Source organism: Pectinophora gossypiella, chromosome 24 (genome assembly GCF_024362695.1).
Source record: "Pectinophora gossypiella chromosome 24, ilPecGoss1.1, whole genome shotgun sequence".
In the NCBI taxonomy this organism is placed as follows: domain Eukaryota; kingdom Metazoa; phylum Arthropoda; class Insecta; order Lepidoptera; family Gelechiidae; genus Pectinophora; species Pectinophora gossypiella.
This window is the reverse complement of record NC_065427.1, coordinates 7,278,962-7,296,922: the sequence shown is the minus strand read 5'-3', so window position 1 is coordinate 7,296,922 and position 17,961 is coordinate 7,278,962. Positions and strand designations below refer to the sequence as shown.

Here is a 17,961-nt window from a genome sequence, read left to right as displayed (position 1 = left end):
AAATCTAACGTACACTTAGCCTAAGTATAAAATACATTAAACAGTCATACATTGTCACAAGTCTCATACAACTTGACTTAAAAAATGTTCCAAAATAACTTAAAATTAATAAAATAGGCGTCGAAAATTTGGAGCGATGCACACTTGGTATTTTTTTAAACCATGCAAATTAAATGTACAGTTTTGGGAAGTTGAATAAGTGTTTTTTTTATGTAATGGTTATTTCTCTTATGTGCGCGTTGTGAGGTCAATGAACGACCTCATCAATACTGGTATCAGGGTTTTTATTTATCCGCGGAAGACTTGAGGCTTTGACTACAAATGACACAGTGATATTCCTAATGAGGATAAAAGCTGCCTATTTCTCCCATCAGGTGTCGCTACTGTTGAGTGTTTTTAAATTTTGACAGTTCCCCCATACAATTTGAGTAAACATAGATATTGCTTACATTAGATTTTACAACAACAAACTTTTCCGCGACGTTAAATTGCAAAATCATAGCGTTATATTTTATCCCCTAAAGATCGGAAAGAAGACAACTTGGAAAAACTTATTTTAAATCAAAACTGTCTTTTCCAACTGGCTGCATTTCTTTTTTTTGTAACTCATACATCAGACGGGGTACTCAGACGACGCACTGAGCCGAAGTTCGCGCCCAACTGGGCACCCTCAGGGCTGTTGTCTTAAACGTTGTACCGGGTGAGAGCCTTCAGCGCTCCCCATTTGTCCGGCTAAGTAGTTAATGCCATTTGCAGCAAATCTACAATAAGTCACGTCAAAAAAAAAAAAAAAAAAAAAAAAACAGTCGGGATATGCTCCACGTTGCTGCGCAATTTATCACAAATTTTAGCTGGACAGTACGGAGAACTGTCAAAACTTAGGATCACTGGACAATGCTATGCCTACATTTGAGCTTCTAGTTTTTACGAGGCAAGTCATCATGCTCAAGTCTCTCTACGGCCTCTGTGGTCCAGTGGTTGAGCGTTGGACTCACGGTCCGGAAGCCCCGGGTTCGAATCCCGGTGGGGACATATCACAAAATCACTTTGTGATCCCTTGTTTGGTTAGGACATTACATTACAGGCTGATCACCAGATTGTACGAAAGGAACATGATACGTGCTTCGGAAGGCACGTTAAGCCGTTGGTCCCGGTTACTATTTACTGATGTAAGTGAGTAATTGTTGGCCATGTCAGGGCCTTTGGCGGCTCATTCATAACGCTGACACCAGGGTTGATGAGGCTGGTATTCCACCTCACAACCCACACGATAAGAAGAAGAAGATGCTCAAGTCCCTGTTTTATATAAGAACTGTCACATTGACATGATCTTGAGAGCAGTCTCGAAGCTGAGATTAGTTTATTACACCACCCTTCATTAGGGGAACTTGAGTTCTGTCTGTCTGGCTGGAAATAATTTTACTCTATTGGTAACACTTTAAATATGAGAGCAAAGAAATACCATATCTGAGATAGAACCTTGGACACTTTGTAACACAGATAACTTTTCATTTCAACTCTTGTTCTGTTATCGTTATTTATTTTATATATAAAAGAAAAACGGGTTTTATATACATGTGCCGATATATCACCTAATACGTGTGCATGCGCCGGTAGTATCAAATTTTGTGCTTTCATTTGGGGTATTAAGTTTTGGCCTTAACACGTTGATAGCCAGAGTGGTCAAACCGTCGTACTTAACGTACTAAATCTGACAGAACGGTTAACACTGTCTCATAAAACAGGTATATTTCTGTGTAAAACGTCACCGATGATTAGGGAACGCAATCCCGTTTTCACGGGATCCCGATCTCACGAGATCTCGTCTAATTTTTCGGTATCAATCCCGAAGCATAATATGACGAGATCCCATTCGAGATTGACGGGATTGGGCGAATCTCCTTGAGTTATACTTTTTGTTTTGATTATGCTGGTTTCCAAAGAAAACTTAATTATTTAGTTATTAATATTGAAGAATAAAGGTTTTTGTTTTCTTTAAAAAAAAAATGTTTTAATTAACCTCACTTTCACAAACAAGCAGTTTTCATCATTTTCAGCCATCCTAAGTTTATTTTTTTATGACCTAGACCAGATCCCGAAAAGTCCGGGATCTTGCGGGTTTGATATTTTCAATCCCGCGGGATCTCGAATTTGCGATCTCGAGTCGGGATTGCATTCCATACCGATGCTGTAGCCGTTCGTGTCATCGTGTATTTCCTGATACGTGTCCCATTCGTCTATACAAAATACTTGTGTCAAAACATTGTGAAAAACTGTCCATCAACGTGTTAAATTGTATTTTTAATTGGTTTTAAACCTCCTTATGTTGCAGTTGCAGAAAAATACCCTCGTTTGCTCTTATAATTTAAAGAATAGGGTGCAAAGTACGGATATACATTTTGTTTTTTTTTCTCCATACTGCCTACTATACTATTTCAAAATGCCACGGTAGAAAATAAACTAAAAAAAATAATAATACAAAAATGCATATAATATGGCCTCATCTGTACCAAAATAAATAGAATATCTATTTTATTTTTTTTCTCATTGATATTTTTATTCCCCTCCCCTCTTTGGACTCGATTTCAATTTTGGTATAGTAAATATACCAAAAACAATAATATTACAAAAACCTAATTTACATTTTTAAATACAATAGAGGCAGATCTACATCTAGGTATAAAATTATATAGTTATGTATATGTATTACTAGCCAAAAATTGTTGGCGTTAGAAAAATGTCGAATGGAAAAGATGCAATGGGGAGTTGTGACCATAGATAATTAAATTAACATTTTACTCTTTTCTTTTTTATGATGGGATCTTTTTTATTCAGCCTTAGAACTGTCAATATACATTTAACGATTTTGAACAAATTGCACAAGGCTAGTGCCCGGTGAGGTGTGGTTACTTAGTTCATCTTACGATGGATCTACCTCTGACTATCCCATTGTGATAAAGTCGTGTATCTTACGTACTTATCTTACGTTTGCCTTTTAAAGATATATTTAAACCTGATTTCTTAAAAAGATTCACAAACAACCTATTTAATATTCACTACAAACATATCAAAGATAATGTTGTGAAAAAATATTTTTTTAAACTACATTTTTTACACGTCAATGTTGCCACATCTCCCCATTAAACAGTTGAAGCTGAAGCGATTTGTTCATATAATAAACCTATCTACTCACTACGATGTAACTTATGCCCGACTATGTGGTAATTGTTTTGTACAAAACTTGACGTCAAGTGCTATTCAAACAATAATAAGATGTAAAATATTAAATTCCTGTGCAATTCTTTTGCCTTACAAGTATTTTAAGTTGTCTCCTTACATAGGTACGTATATGTGTATTAATTTAAAGCTGTCTATTAGTCACTTTCTGCCATATTAGAAAACGAAGACTTAAGATATTCAAAATATTTTTTACACTTTAACCCAGTGCGCAGTGTTGAACTGTTTAGCAAGAAGAAACGTTGGAAAAACTTATTTTCGATCAAAACTGCTGCTTTTCTATTTTATTACTCGTCCTTCACGACGGGATACACTCCTCTTTTTATATCTTATCTTTTTACTCTTAAATACTTGTACGACACGAAGCACCTACCCATACAGGGAGTTAGTGCCATCGTAACGAAAACTCAATTTTAGAATCTGAATTGATATCAAGTCGAATTTACCCTCGCAAAAGCTGAAATGGAACTGATAATAATTTTTAAAAAATACTAAAATTTTCATGAATTTTCCGACGGAAAATTCCACTTGATATTAACTCAGAATCATGAGCTGAATCATCCCCCTAAGTATTCGTTACGATGTCAATAACACCCTGTATAAAATGAGAAATAAAGTATAACCGTATATGAACATTGTATTAGCGTTTGCTAGCATGATAAACCGATTAATATAATAGAAAAACTACTTATAAACATTACGGTATAAATTGGTTGCTTATCAATAAATTTCAAGTCATTTTCTTGGTATAATTTTACAAGTCTATTAGCAAATTACAATTATAAACATTTATAAACTTGTGAAATTACACATTCCAACTTAACATTAAAGGACCTTTTATAATTTTCCAAATGGAAATTATAATATTTGAGCGTAATTCACGACAAACGTCTTTGTATTGCCCTGTACATCCTTAAACCAAACAATAAAATAAACATCTACTTTGACAAGTAATATTAACAAAACCTCGCGGCACGCAAGCGCGCGAGTTATATCAAGGTAATTGACCAATACCCGTACGTCGTCTATCCACGTAGATAGCACCCGTTGCGTCTATTGGTCGAAACGCTCGATATAATTCGCGCCGCGCGCGGCGTGGTTGCCGTGCAGAGCCTACTAATGGGGTTATAAGTTAAACTGCTCGGCTAAACTGGTACGCAATCATACATTTTGCAGTTGAATTCGTTTACACTCAAATTATTTTCGTAGCTGACGATTTATGAAAATCATTGTTACATATCGTCGCCTTATAGAGAAAACATCGGAGTTTTCATCGAAATTCAAAAACTTCACTTTCTTGGTCACTATATCGAATATTCATAATAACAACTAGTTATTCTAGAAACGTATAGAACGATACAAATAATCATATAATTACGTAAAAACCCCATAAAACCTGTGAAACTGTTTTAAATTCAAGGATATATAGTCTAGGCGTTTGTTCGTGAACTTAGTCCTACCGTTGAGAGTATAAGACGTAACATTAGTGCGTATAAACTACCTTCACTTGTGTTTAACTGTCCTCCAGTAGATTGTGAAGCTCCGCGTAGTTGAGTATGGCACGGTGTAAGAACTCGTATTGTAACTGCAAAAAAAATATATTTTTAAAAAATATTTTTTTTTTTATTATTGGAAAGGGCCAATGAAGTAAGACGACATTACAATCGTTTTAGGTTGGAATGTTTTATTCTAACGATTTGTAGGTATATACGTATAGTCTGAAATATGTCTGTCTGTCTGTTTCGATAATAAGGATACTTGTCATCAAAAATGTGAAACACTTCCGAATTTGTTCGAAAAAACACGAGTTCAATTAAATTTGAATTTAGAACATTGATATTACGAATCTGTGACCTACTGCAGGGCAAAGACCTCTCTTTTTATCTTCCACTTTTCCCTATTTTCAGCCTATTTGTGCCAACTAAAAACATAAAGCGCTCCAGCTCGTCGCGTCATTTTTCGCACTTGGCGGAACCCACAACGTGATTTTATGCTAATACCTATTTAATATTAATCTTTAGCAAAACCAACTAGGATGGTGTTTCGATTGTATAGCGAGGCTGGTGCGCGTGCGCGTGCGCGGTACTCACGAAGGTGTCGATGGTGCTGCGCCGCTGCGCGCGCACCTTCCTGGCGACGGCGCTGACGTCGACGCGGCGCTCGCAGCGCAGCTGGCAGATCAGCACGCACAGCGCCACGAACAGCGCCGACCGCTCCGTGCCCAGGCTGCAAACATTAACCATAAACCCTAAGTTCACAAACCCTATACCTTATAATTAAAACACATAATGGTACTAATTCCTGTAACATAACATACATAAACAGCCTATATACGTCCCACTGCTGGGCACAGGCCTCCCCTCAATCACCCGGAGGGGGTATGGAGCATACTCCACCACGCTGCTCCACTGCCGGTTGGTGAAGGTGTTTTTACGGCTAATAGCCGGGACCAACAGCTTAACGTGCCCTCCGAAGCACGGAATCATCTTACTTTTTCAGACAATCAGGTGATTCAAGCCTGAAAAGTCCTTACCAACAACCTCACAAAGTGATTTCGACCATGTCCCCATCGGGAATCGAACCCGGACCTCCAGATCGTGAGCCTGACGCTCTAACCACTAGACCACAGAGGCTGTTAATTCCTGTAAACACCATCTAATTTTATTTTAAATTATATCTATCATTTTCTTACCGTCGAAAAGGAAAGGGAGCGTTAATCGACAAGCATAAAATTTATGGAACACACGTCAATTTTAAGCAAAAATCCAAAACCACCCTCTAAAAATTTTGCGTTGGTTAATAAACAGACAGAATTAAGTTGACACCCGAACCCGACAGAATTGAGTCAAACGATTTGCATACCAGCGAGATACCTTTTTGATTCGCCCGGGCCGGGAAATTAAGAGCTGTAAATCGGAAGATTTACAGTCCCTTTCCTTTTCGTCGGATAAGAAAATGACAGGTATAACTTAAAAGTAAAATTAGGAGGTGTCTGCAGGAATCGGGGCCATTACCGGGTTCTTACTGCGTTAACCAGGGATATGAGACCCCTGATATTTCAACACTGTTGCAAGTGATGGCATTTGCCGTCTTCGTCCCGTAATCATGGGATAACGGGACGACTGATGAAAACGGAGTGGACTATAAATTACGCAAAATTATGTTCCGCCACCATCACATGAGCGTAAGGTGAAAAACTATTTTGCTTTCGTACAATACTGAGTGAAACTAACTATACTGCTAACTATGCTGCTGCTATGCTGCTACTAACTATACTATACTGAGTGAATATCGGAAGTCTCATATCCCCATTTAAACGAGGAAAGAACCCGTTATTATGTGCTTTAATTCTGAGTGAAACTGTTACAAAGTCATAAATATTTGTTTGTGATGTCCGTGATTCACCCAGCAGCCTCACGCCGCGACTTGTGCTGAGTGAGGCCCTTTTATTTCGTCCACCACCACCTTATGATCATTTCGACGAGCATCCGTTTTGCTTTGTTGTAAATGCTTTGTGAACATTTTAATTGATGTTATTGTCGTTTTGTTTGTGGCGTACTTTTATAATAAACATTTTTAATTCTATTTCGTGTGGCATACATACATAAACTCACGCCTTATCCCACCGGGGTAACAAAGACTATGGAATTCCATTGGCTTTGATCCTGACGCACTCCGATTGCTTCCTCCACATTCATCAATCGTTTCATACGCGCACGCCGGTTCAGAATAGATCGTAATCTTTCCTTTTTCATTTTGCCTAGCAGGTAAACTAAAAGACATGTAGGTCTCTCTCTCTCTGTGTGTGTGCGTGTGTGTGTGTGTGTGCGCGTGCGTGTGAGTGTGTGTGTGTGTGTGCGTGCGTGCGTGTGTGCGTGCGTGTGCGTGTGTGTGTGTGCGGTGGGGTAGCGGGTACTGACTTGCAATGCACGAGCATGGGCCGGGCGTGGGGCGGCGTGGCGGCGGCGGCGGCGTCGGCCAGGTCGGCGAGGCCGCGCGTCACCTCGGGCACGTGGCCCGGCGCCGTGGGCCAGCCCTGGTACTGCAGCTGCCGCACCGCCTGCGACTGCCCCGACTGCCAGACAACAACAAATGTACTTTAAAACACAAACACCATAACAATCTTTAATTCATAAGCACCGTAGATGAAGCGCGTCACACAAAGAAATTGACGAAAACTTAACGCTAACTTGGTTACACGCAGCGGTATGTATACAGGGTGTTAGTGACACCGTAACGAAAACTTTGAGAATTGATGAAGTATGTAATTGAAAATAATTAAAAAAGAAAACAAAAAATTATTATTATTACTCTCTTGTAAAACCACATTTAGATTATCTTGTTGAAGTATGGGGTAATGCCAATAAAACAACATTAAAAGGACTTCAAACCAAACAAAATAAAATTTTAAAAGTATTATTTAATTATGACTTTCTAACACCCTCAAAGCAGTTGTACAAACAAACAAAAATTATGAGTATCTATCAAACATATTGCTATACTACATGCATACTAATTAAAAAAATATTAGATCATGAAACACTCACACAAACTACATTTAAAACAAATAGACAACAAGGAAAAAGAGTTCTTCGTAATGCCGATAACATTTACATCCCTAGGGCCCGAACAAATCTTGGTAAGAAAAGTATATGTCATGACGGTGCAAAATTGTTTAATACACTTCCAAACAAAATAAAATCATCAAAAAGTTTAAACATTTTTAAAACCCAATTAAAAACATACATTATAGAAAACATCTAAATCCGACCCTGTAATATGTTTACTCCGATCCGAGTGCCTATTGTTTAGCCGGTCGCCGGCGACCACCTGCTATTACTCACACAAATAGCAAATATGTAGGTAATTACTACGCTACGCACTATTCGTACTGCTAAGCACCTCCATATTACGTGCGAACTGTTGTGTTTTTTGTGAATGCCCTCTTCTTTTTGTTTTCTTACTTCGTATCAAAGTGGCCAAAAAATACCATTTTTCTTTTGCCTTATTTACGAAATAAGTTTGTTTAAATTACTCAAGGTGTTGTTATCGTTTCACTGAGTGTCAAGTAGCCTATTACAACTCATGCACGCTCACCGTTTATATTTTGTTTACATTAAGTTAGTTTATAAGTTCTCATGAAGTGAAATGTAAATTTCTTTTGAGAATAAAGATTTCTTTAACCTGAAAAAAAAATCATTAATTTTCCGACAGGAAATTCCACTTGATATCAACTCTGAATCATGGTCTGAATCATCTCACTCAGTATTCGATACGGTATCACTAACACCAATACATACTCGGATAAATAACAAAAAAATACCATACCTACTTGTATGACTACCTGTACGTACTTGTATGGTATGCAAGTGACATCGTAATGAATACTGAAGAGGATTCAGCTCATTACCGTCAGCCGAATATCCCGGGGAATATCAAGTGGAATTTTCCATCGCAAAAGTATAGAATTAAAAATAATTTAAAAAACAAAAATATATATATGAATTTTGCGAATAATAAGCTGAATCATTCCTTTTTGTGTTATTTTAAATTATTTTCTGTTCCATACTTTTGCGACGGAAAATTCCACTTGATATCAACTCAGAATCATGGTCTGAAACATCCATCAAAGTTTTCGTTACGATGTCACTTACACCGTGTATTACCGGAAACGGGACATCACTGTACTGTACCTTGTTATTGGTGACTCTGAACTGCCGGCGCGTATAGTAGGGGCAGGACTCGCTCTCGTCATACTGCACAGAGATGTGTTCGTACTGCGCCGTGCCGTCGTCCCAGTACCGCGGGCACTTGCCTTCTCCCAACTGGAATGTTTAAATAACATCAGGGGCCTGTTTAATAAAACTTACAATTGTAAATTACAACGACAATTTGATGTTCATTACGTAGCTAATATGAAACTACAAAATATTCGTGATCACACACTCCGCAATGTACATCAAATTGTCATTGTAATTTACAATTGTAAGTTTTATTAAACAGGCCCCAGGTCTCTTATTCTTATCGTGTGGGTTGTGAGGTGGAATACCAGGATCATCAACCCTGGTGTCAGGGTTATGTATGATTGAGCCGCCAAAGGCCCCTGATATGACTCAATGACTCATGTAACGATTACTCACTTACATCAGTAAATAGTAACCGGGACCAACGGCTTAACGCGCCTTCCGAAGCATGGATCATCTTTCTTTCGGACAATCAGGTGATCAGCCTGTAATGTCCAAAACCAAACTAGGGATCACAAAGTGATTTTCGTGATGTGTCGGCACCGGGATTTGAACCTGGGACCTCCGGATCGTGAGCCCAACGCTTAACCTCTCATCTGCTGAGATAAGAGGCACAATAGTTTTTACATTGTGTCTGGCCCTGATCAGTGTTTCCCGCATTCGAAGAGTCACTGGACCACGGAGGCCGTTAATGAACAAAAGTAGAGCTCACCTCACTTAACATAACAATAGTGGACACGCCGTGTTCCGTGACCATCCGCCAGAAGTCGAATATCGTGCTCGGCAGCGGGTCCTGTGTGATGATGAAGCCTTCCGAGTTGTCGTACGCTGGAGAGACAAACATACATATTACACATACATAAACTTCAAACAGTCACTGTGGTCATGCGGTGCGACGGCTTGCTTCTCAAACGAGTAGCGCCGGTTCAAATTTTAGTACCCTGGTTGTTAATTTATCTTAAGTGCAGTTTTTACTTTATTCTAATAATAATAATAAAAAAGTTTATTCAGGTAAAATCTACGACACACATATACATTTACAACATGAAAATATACACACATTACATTAATATTATTCAATAGTATAATAGTAGTGTAGTAGTAGTATTTAATAGTATTCTACGATATAACATATTTATGATGATGAGTGCAATAAAGTGTTTTAATATTATTATTATTACTATTCAGAGGCGGAGGACAGGAGTCCTAGTACGGCTTTGAAATAGACTACTCTGGGCGCCATCCCATTCGCGTCAGACAGAGTACTGCGGGGTGGAAAGCAAGAGGGAAACCACTGCCCTATTTTTCCCTAATAAAGTAGCATGGTGCTGCACCGACAAGAGCGTGGCTGTTAAATTAGTGATGATTGTAGTACCTTCAACAAATGAAGCGTTGATGTAGGTGGAGTAGTCCCGGCCGGGGATGGGTTGCAGCATCACCCGGTTCCTGTCGTAGGGCAGTGTGTCGCTGCTGCGGTTCTTGCCACGCAGCTCCTCGCCCGCGCCCGCCGCGCACGACTTCACGGGCTCCAGCACCGGGGGGTCTATCAGCTTCTGTTACGTAATTTGAATAGAAAAAGTTTATAATAAAAGGAGGCCACACACAAAAAAAAGACAACAACATCATATCAAATTTCCACTAAAACAATTACAAAAAAGCAAGACGGATGTTTGTCGAAATGATCATAAGGTGGTGGTGGACGTCCTGAGATAAAAGGGCCTCACTCAGCACAAGTCGCGGCGTGAAGCACGACGCTGATATTATGTGGACCCTGTTGGGTGACGCACGAACATCGTGTTCCATAAACACCTTTGCTAGTTAGTTGTGTGTTTTTGTCATGAACATCTTGAGGAACAACGGTTTTGTTGGTCTAACAGAAAGTGGCGATGTATAATAAAAAAAAAGGTCTGCGACAATCACTGGTTTAGGCCTGTGCGGAGTACCAACCTCATCAACCCTGGTGACAGGAATACTATTGAGCCCCCAAAGGCCCCTGACGTGGCTCATGTAACGACTACTTACTTACATCAGTAAGTAGTGACTGGGACCAACGGCTTAACGTGCCTTCCGAAGCACGGATCATCTTACTTTCGAACTATCAGGTGATCAGCTTGTAATGTCCTAATCTAATCAAACTAGGGATCACAAAGTGATTTTTGTGATATGTTCCCACCGGGATTCGAACCCAGGACCTCCGTATCGTGAGCCCAACGCTCAACCACTGGACCACGGAGGCCGTTAGGTAGTACGTTGGGTTTAGTAGGAATTTATAAGTGTAGTTGACTCACAATTTGCGTGTCGATACTGCGGCCGAATGTGTCGTTCCAGGATCGGTCTATTTAGGCATGAGGCATGTTAGTACCTTCCGAGGCATGGATCATCTTACTTTCGGACTATCAGGTAATCAGGTTGTAACGTCCTAACCAAACTAGGGATCATAAAGTATTGAGTATTGATGCTCTTGACTGTTTGTCTGTACTCGCCTCAAACTCCAGCTCCATGAGGCACTTGTCGGCGCCCTCCGGTGTGTTCCGCAGCCGGTCTATGCTGGTCTTCAGCTTGCCGGCTGATATCTCCGTGTCGCCGTAGTGGGCGTACTCCACCAGCGCGAGGTACACGAACACATACTGTTTCTGTGGGAGAAACACGAGTGTTAATCAGTGATCCGATATGTTGAAGCGATCCGATATTTGCGCTTGTGAAAGCGGCTTTTTAAACTTGAGCACGCAAACTATACTCATGGCTGAAATTTGAATCTGCCGCCTCGACTTACGCGAGCCGCGGCATTCCACGCTATTGGTCGAAACCAATATGGCGTCACTCTGTTCGCGCCGACCACGGGGTCCGCCACGGATAATTTGTTTGCTGTGAATTTATTGTGAAGAAACTATAGAATAGAATAGAAATTGTTTATTATAAAACTGTTTAATCTATCGGAAATTGTGTTATTAATGTTAGACAATACCTAATTCAACTCAGCTGAGTGTTAAGTTGGTGAATACAACAAGGAACTGTCGGCGGTATAGGTATCTCGGCCCCGTGGTTTGGAGCCCGGCGCAGCAGCAGTCAGGTTGGTGGCCTTCTTATTTCATGCTGTGATTATGTATAGATTTGTGTTGCACTGACCACCTTACCAGCCACGGATTTAGTCTCTAGCTCTGGTTATCGAAGGAATTAACGAACAAACCTCTTGCGGCAGATCACCAGACACAACAGTTAAACAATGGGGGTTTGGATTTATTTTTATCCAAGAGGTAATTAAATAATACATAAAACATACTTAAACAGCCTATATACGTCCCACTGCAGGGCACAGGCCTCCCCTCAATCAACCGGAGGGGGTATGGAGCATACTCCACCACGCTGCTCCAATGCGGGCCGGTGGAGATGTTTTTACGGCTAAAAGCTGGGACCAACGGCTTAACGTGCCCTTCGAAGCACGGAATCATCTTACTTTTTCGGACAATCAGGTGATTCAAGCCTGAAAAGTCCTTACCAAACAAAGGACAGTCTCACAAAGTGATTTCGACAATGTCCTCATCGGGAATCGAACCCGGACCTCCAGATCGTGAGTCTAACGCTCTAACCACTAGACCACGGAGGCTGTTAATTAAATAATAAAAGAATACAATCTGTCAAATAATCAGAAACATACGTAACTTCGTTCCATCCAACTAGACGCTTAAGATAAATGATATATAAGAATATTATCATTCATAACTAACATCTGTTACTCATTCATAAATTAAGCGATTTAGAGACAGTCCTCATGGTACAGTCATGAGCAATATCATGTATCCACTTTAGAACCCTGTCGCACTATCATATTTGACATTTAATGAGGCTTACGGTTTTAATTGTCAAAAAAGTTATTGTGACATGGTTTCAAAGTGTATACATCTTAGTACTCGTGACCGTACAGGCAACCTGAGCAAACTCTTCCAGTACTGCCAGCATAACTTTGACGTCGCCACTAGGGCGATAGCATACTCCTCCAGTGCTGCCAACGTTACCTGCGACTGCACGAGGAAGTTCCTCTGGCGGCGCAGCTCGGCGATGGTGTTGAAGACGGCCACGTGTCCGGTGGCGCGCAGCTGCTCCAGCAGGCAGTCCAGCGCCACCAGCGTGCCCGTGCGGCCCACGCCCGCCGAGCAGTGCACCACCACGGGCCGCCCCACCATGCTCGACCACGCCTCGTTCACTCGCTGGAAGGACCATTCATATAACTACCTCTCTGGTGTCTACGATACGACGCACCACCTATCAAATGTGCTTAGACTTCGTGTCCATTTTTTGTTTAATGTGTTACCTGATTACCTTACCGGTTTCAACTGAAAACCAGCGTCATAGTCTAGGCTATGGCATTATGCTGAGGTGGAACCGTTTCGGCATACATTCATAACTGTATTATTTTATGTTAAAACAATAAGTATGTCGAATAAATATTTTTTCTTTCTTTCTTTCTATCACGTTCATCATGTGTACTGACCAACGTTACGAGATCTAATGTAATATTAGCATCGAGTGTGTAAAGCATCTAGCATGTTACGATGTGTTTTAAAATCGGCGTAACGTGTTCGTCAAAACACAGCTCCGCTTTCGCCGTTAGTTCACTCCAGATGGCCGACAGCGAGGACGCGTTGATATCTTTGATTCTACTTAATTATAGTTTCATCTAAATTAAGAAGAAGAAAAAACGTTACTGGAAATCAAACTTATTTAAAAGCAAAGGCGAATACCAAGAAGAGCTTACATGGAACAGATTAAAGAAAAGGTTAACGTCGTGTCTTATAGAGAAGTCAAGGATAGATTGGAATGGAAAATGCTACACCGACAAGAGCGTGGCTCTTCAATTGATGATGAATAGTAATTAAATACATTAGTCAGTAATTCAGTAATTCACATTAGATGCGCAATGCAAATAAATGTCAAATAGCAATATTGCTTTTTTTAGATGAATGTGGCCTTTTTTAACCTCCCAGGCAGTTTTATATTTGATTTGATTTGAATAAATCGTTGGTTGGTGTACGGTCACGAGCATTAATATGTATACACTTTGGTACCATGTCACATTAAGTTTTTTGACAAATTGAACTGTAAATCTCACCAAATGTCAAATATGTTAGTGCGACAGAGTCCTAAAGTGGGTACATTATATTGCCCATGACTGTACTGCAGGACCAAAGTGAATCCCGGTTCAGTAGTAAAGTTGAATGAGTCATACCTTGATGAATTTAAGTATGGAGTGTGGGTATTCCGGCGCGGCGAAGTCCTTCCACATGAGGAAGTGGTACTGGCGCACGGTACGACTCTCGCCAGTGTCTTTGGCCTCGCGCGGGGACGTCGGCGCGCTTTCCCCGTCCGACTTTATGTCTGTAAATAAAAGGTTAAGTTTTCAACAAAGGGTTACAACTGAAATTATACACGGCGATACGGTTCACCACCAATCACGTTGGTCTAAGTTGAAATTACTGTAATAGTGTGGAGTAGATTATGTACAAGATAACCATTAACCTGTGTAACCATTTTGGAAGAGTAATAAATCTGATGTAGTCGCGAACACTTGTTTCTTTTGCTCTCCCGATCGTCCATCCTTACATGGCGACCCGGCCAGTCGCGTGTTCGTTGTCGCAAAGTGTCGGATAGGAGGAGCTCGGTGGCGCAGCGGTAAACGCGCTCGGTCTGCGATTGTTGAACTTAAGCAACTTTCGCAAAGGCCGGTCATAGGATGGGTGACCACAAAAAGAAGTTTTCATCTCGAGCTCCTCCGTGCTTCGGAAGGCACGTTAAGCCGTTGGTCCCGGCTGCATTGGCAGTCGTTAATAACCATCAATCCGCACTGGGCCCGCGTGATGGTTTAAGGCCCGATCTCCCTATCCATCCATAGGGAAGGCCCGTGACCCAACAGTGGGGACGTTAATGGGCTGATGATGATGAAGTGTTGGATAACGCGCTGGTTCCGTATTAGGGAAGTGAACTTTGGAACAATCACGACACATAGATACTTTCTACGCCTTTACCTGTTCACCTCCTCCTCCTTATACTGTGGAATTTGCATGATTAAGCGACCAGTGACGTCATAGAAAAACGTGTTTAAATGTCGCACTTACATTTTTCTTTATTAAAGTTTCTAGTCACCTTTAGACCTGTCTTTATTGAGTAATCAGAATTTCATAATTTATTTTGACCTGCTGTTAAGTAATCAATTATCAGTTAGCACTTTAAATCTCCCGCTCTTCCTATATCCATTCCCATACATCCATTCATTCGTCCCAACGACCCATTTCGCTCTCTTCCGAAGCGGTCAAGTGTGCGTACGGACATCATAACATATTGTGTTAAAAAATCATAAAAACTACCTAAGTGACCATCTCCAGTTTCTAAACTTCACCGTGAACAAGACATAAGGGGCGCCCCTCAGGAACAGCATTCCAGCCAAGACAAGTTCAGAGCCTCATCACACGTGAGTCCGTTTCCCTTTTCCATCTTTTAAAGTGCTCACAACCCGACAAGGCAACCCTTTTGGATTTACAGTCGTGAGCTATCGAAATCATTAACACCTGCGAAACTACGCAATTGCCGCTTTAAAAAATAAAAAAGTATCATCAGAGTGGATGAAGCGAGAGTTGTATGACAGGATTGTACTAAGTGGAATTCCGTGGGCTCTGCCTACCCCAACGGGAAATAGGCGTGATCTTATGTACGTATACGTTTCCACTAACCTAGGTTTGAATCCACGCACAGGCCCAAACCAATGTATGACGAATTTGTTTTCGAATTCATATTTGGATCATAAATGATTATCACGTGCTCAGCGGTGAAGGAAAACATCGTAAGGAAACCCACATTCCAGAAATGCATTTTCGGAGGTATCTGACCTAACTTGTATTAGGCTGGTTTTCCCTTCGCGGGTTGGAAGGTCAGACAGGCAGTCGTTTCTGTAAAAACCCGGTACTGTCAAATCTTCAGGTTAGGTAAGCGGACCCTGTGGAAAACGGGATAATGCTAGGGGGATGATGATGATTATTTTCATCATCATCAATTTAAGAGCCACGCTCTTGTCGGTGTAGCATTTGCCATGCTACTTTTTTAGGGGAAAATAGGCAGTGTGTTCCCTCTTGCCTTCCGCCCCGCAGTACTCTGTCTGACGCGAGTGGGATGGCGCCCAGAGTAGTCTATTACAAAGCCATACTAGGACTCCTGTCCTCCGCCTCTGAATAGTATTGATTATGTGATAAGTTCTATTTACCTCCGTTCCTCTTAGCTACGCCGTTATTCTCGACTATAGGTTGGCCTTCCGAGTTGGTCGGTTGTTTTGTTATCTTCAGTTCCCGGACTATGTAATCAGAGTATCTGCAATACAAGTAAATACGAATTCAGTCCACATAAGCTCACATACATGTTAAGTGACATCGTAACGAAAACTACGAGGGATGATTCGGACCATGATTCTGAGTTGATATCAAGTGGAATTTTGGGCCGCAAAAGTATGGAACGAAAAATAATAAAAAAAACCCACTAAAATTCACAAAAAGACAAAAAAAACACAAAATCCCTAGTTATCCCTAGTTTGGTTAGGACATTACAGGCTGATCAGCTGATTGTCCAAAAGTAAGATGATCCGTGCTTCGGAAGGCACGTTAAGCCGTTGGTCCCGGTTACAACTTACCGATGTAAGTACGTAGTCGTTACATGAGTCATGTCAGGGGCCTTTGGCGGCTCAATAGTAACCCTGACACCTGAATTGATGAGGTTGGTAATCCACCTTATAACCCACACGATAGAAGAAGAATTACGATAGACAGTAATTCACTTAATTTTCAATAATACAATTTAAATCCTTGGAATATCGGAGATACCAATTTATTGGTAACACTCATGTTACACTTACGTCATCAAAGGGCTAGCAATGGTGGCTTTTCACAGGATTGAGCATGCCTTGTTTTGTTGTACGGTCACGAGCATTAATATGTATACACTTTGGTACCATGTCACATTAACTTTTTGACAAATTGAACTGTAAGTCTCACTAAATGTCAAATATGTTAGTGCGACAGGGTCCTAAAGTGGGTACATTATATTTCTCATGACTGTACCATGCCTCTGACTACCTCAGTTAGGATATAGCCGTTAGCTTATGTTATGTTATGTAGATAGGTGGAAAGGCTGTTATTGCGATTTAAAGACTGCACAAAGCGTGACATGCTTGCTTTTAAGATCAGCCCTGATAAATGGGAGGACCTGGCCAGTGACCGGAACAAGTGGAGGACGTCTTTGGCCGATGGGTGCAAAGCACACGATAAAACCTGGTTCCAGATTTTAGCCGACAAGCGCGAGAGGCGACACAGAAGTGAGAGGACCGATTTACCACCTGTACCATCTAATAACCCTCAACTACAATGCCATTCGTGCGGCCGCTACTGTCGCTCTCGCATCGGACTTTACAGCCATTCTAAAAGCTGCCACAGAAACGCTGTTTGAATCATCTGATAAAGATGTAAAGTCCTGAGATGATGTTATGTATCTCTTAAAGACGAAGAAGAAGTGAACTTAACGCCCATCGAGCACAAATTCAAATTCAAAAATATCTTTATTCTATGGTAACATAGTTACACTTTGAATCGTCAATTTTTACATAACGAACGTCTCATCCGCCTAAAACTACTGCAGCTTCTCACAACCTGTATAGCCGGGGAAAAGAAGCTGCAAGAAAAACCTCGGCACAGGGCCCTAGACGTTCTTTAAAAAAAAAAAAAACAACAAAAAACATAAAATATTGGTATACAATTGAGTAATTTAGCTGCCTAATGGCCCCGATTCCTGCAGACAACGCCTAATTTTATTTTAAGTTATATCCGTCATTTTCATATCCGTCGAAAAGGAAAGGAACGGATGATTCACAGCTCTTAATTTTAGGAAGAATGAGTAAATGAATGAATAACCCGGGCGAATCAAAAGGTACGTCGCTGGTATGCAATCC

At 40.8% G+C, this 17,961-nt stretch overlaps 1 protein-coding gene across 1 annotated transcript in view; it reads right to left on the bottom strand.

Annotated features, from left to right (window-relative positions):
- Positions 1-4,344: 4,344 nt before the first annotated feature.
- Positions 4,345-17,961, bottom strand: part of LOC126377814 (tyrosine-protein phosphatase 69D) — a 38,256-nt gene continuing 24,639 nt past the window's right edge. Inside the window, exons 18-27 of the mRNA XM_050025685.1 lie at positions 16,231-16,334; positions 14,206-14,354; positions 12,995-13,186; positions 11,465-11,614; positions 10,357-10,534; positions 9,694-9,809; positions 8,931-9,062; positions 7,158-7,312; positions 5,328-5,463; positions 4,345-4,822 (exon numbers count right to left, since the gene is read on the bottom strand). Of these exons, the coding sequence (XP_049881642.1) occupies positions 4,751-4,822; positions 5,328-5,463; positions 7,158-7,312; positions 8,931-9,062; positions 9,694-9,809; positions 10,357-10,534; positions 11,465-11,614; positions 12,995-13,186; positions 14,206-14,354; positions 16,231-16,334 (1,384 nt within the window). The 3' untranslated portion in view covers positions 4,345-4,750. The remainder of the gene's footprint in view (positions 4,823-5,327; positions 5,464-7,157; positions 7,313-8,930; positions 9,063-9,693; positions 9,810-10,356; positions 10,535-11,464; positions 11,615-12,994; positions 13,187-14,205; positions 14,355-16,230; positions 16,335-17,961) is intronic.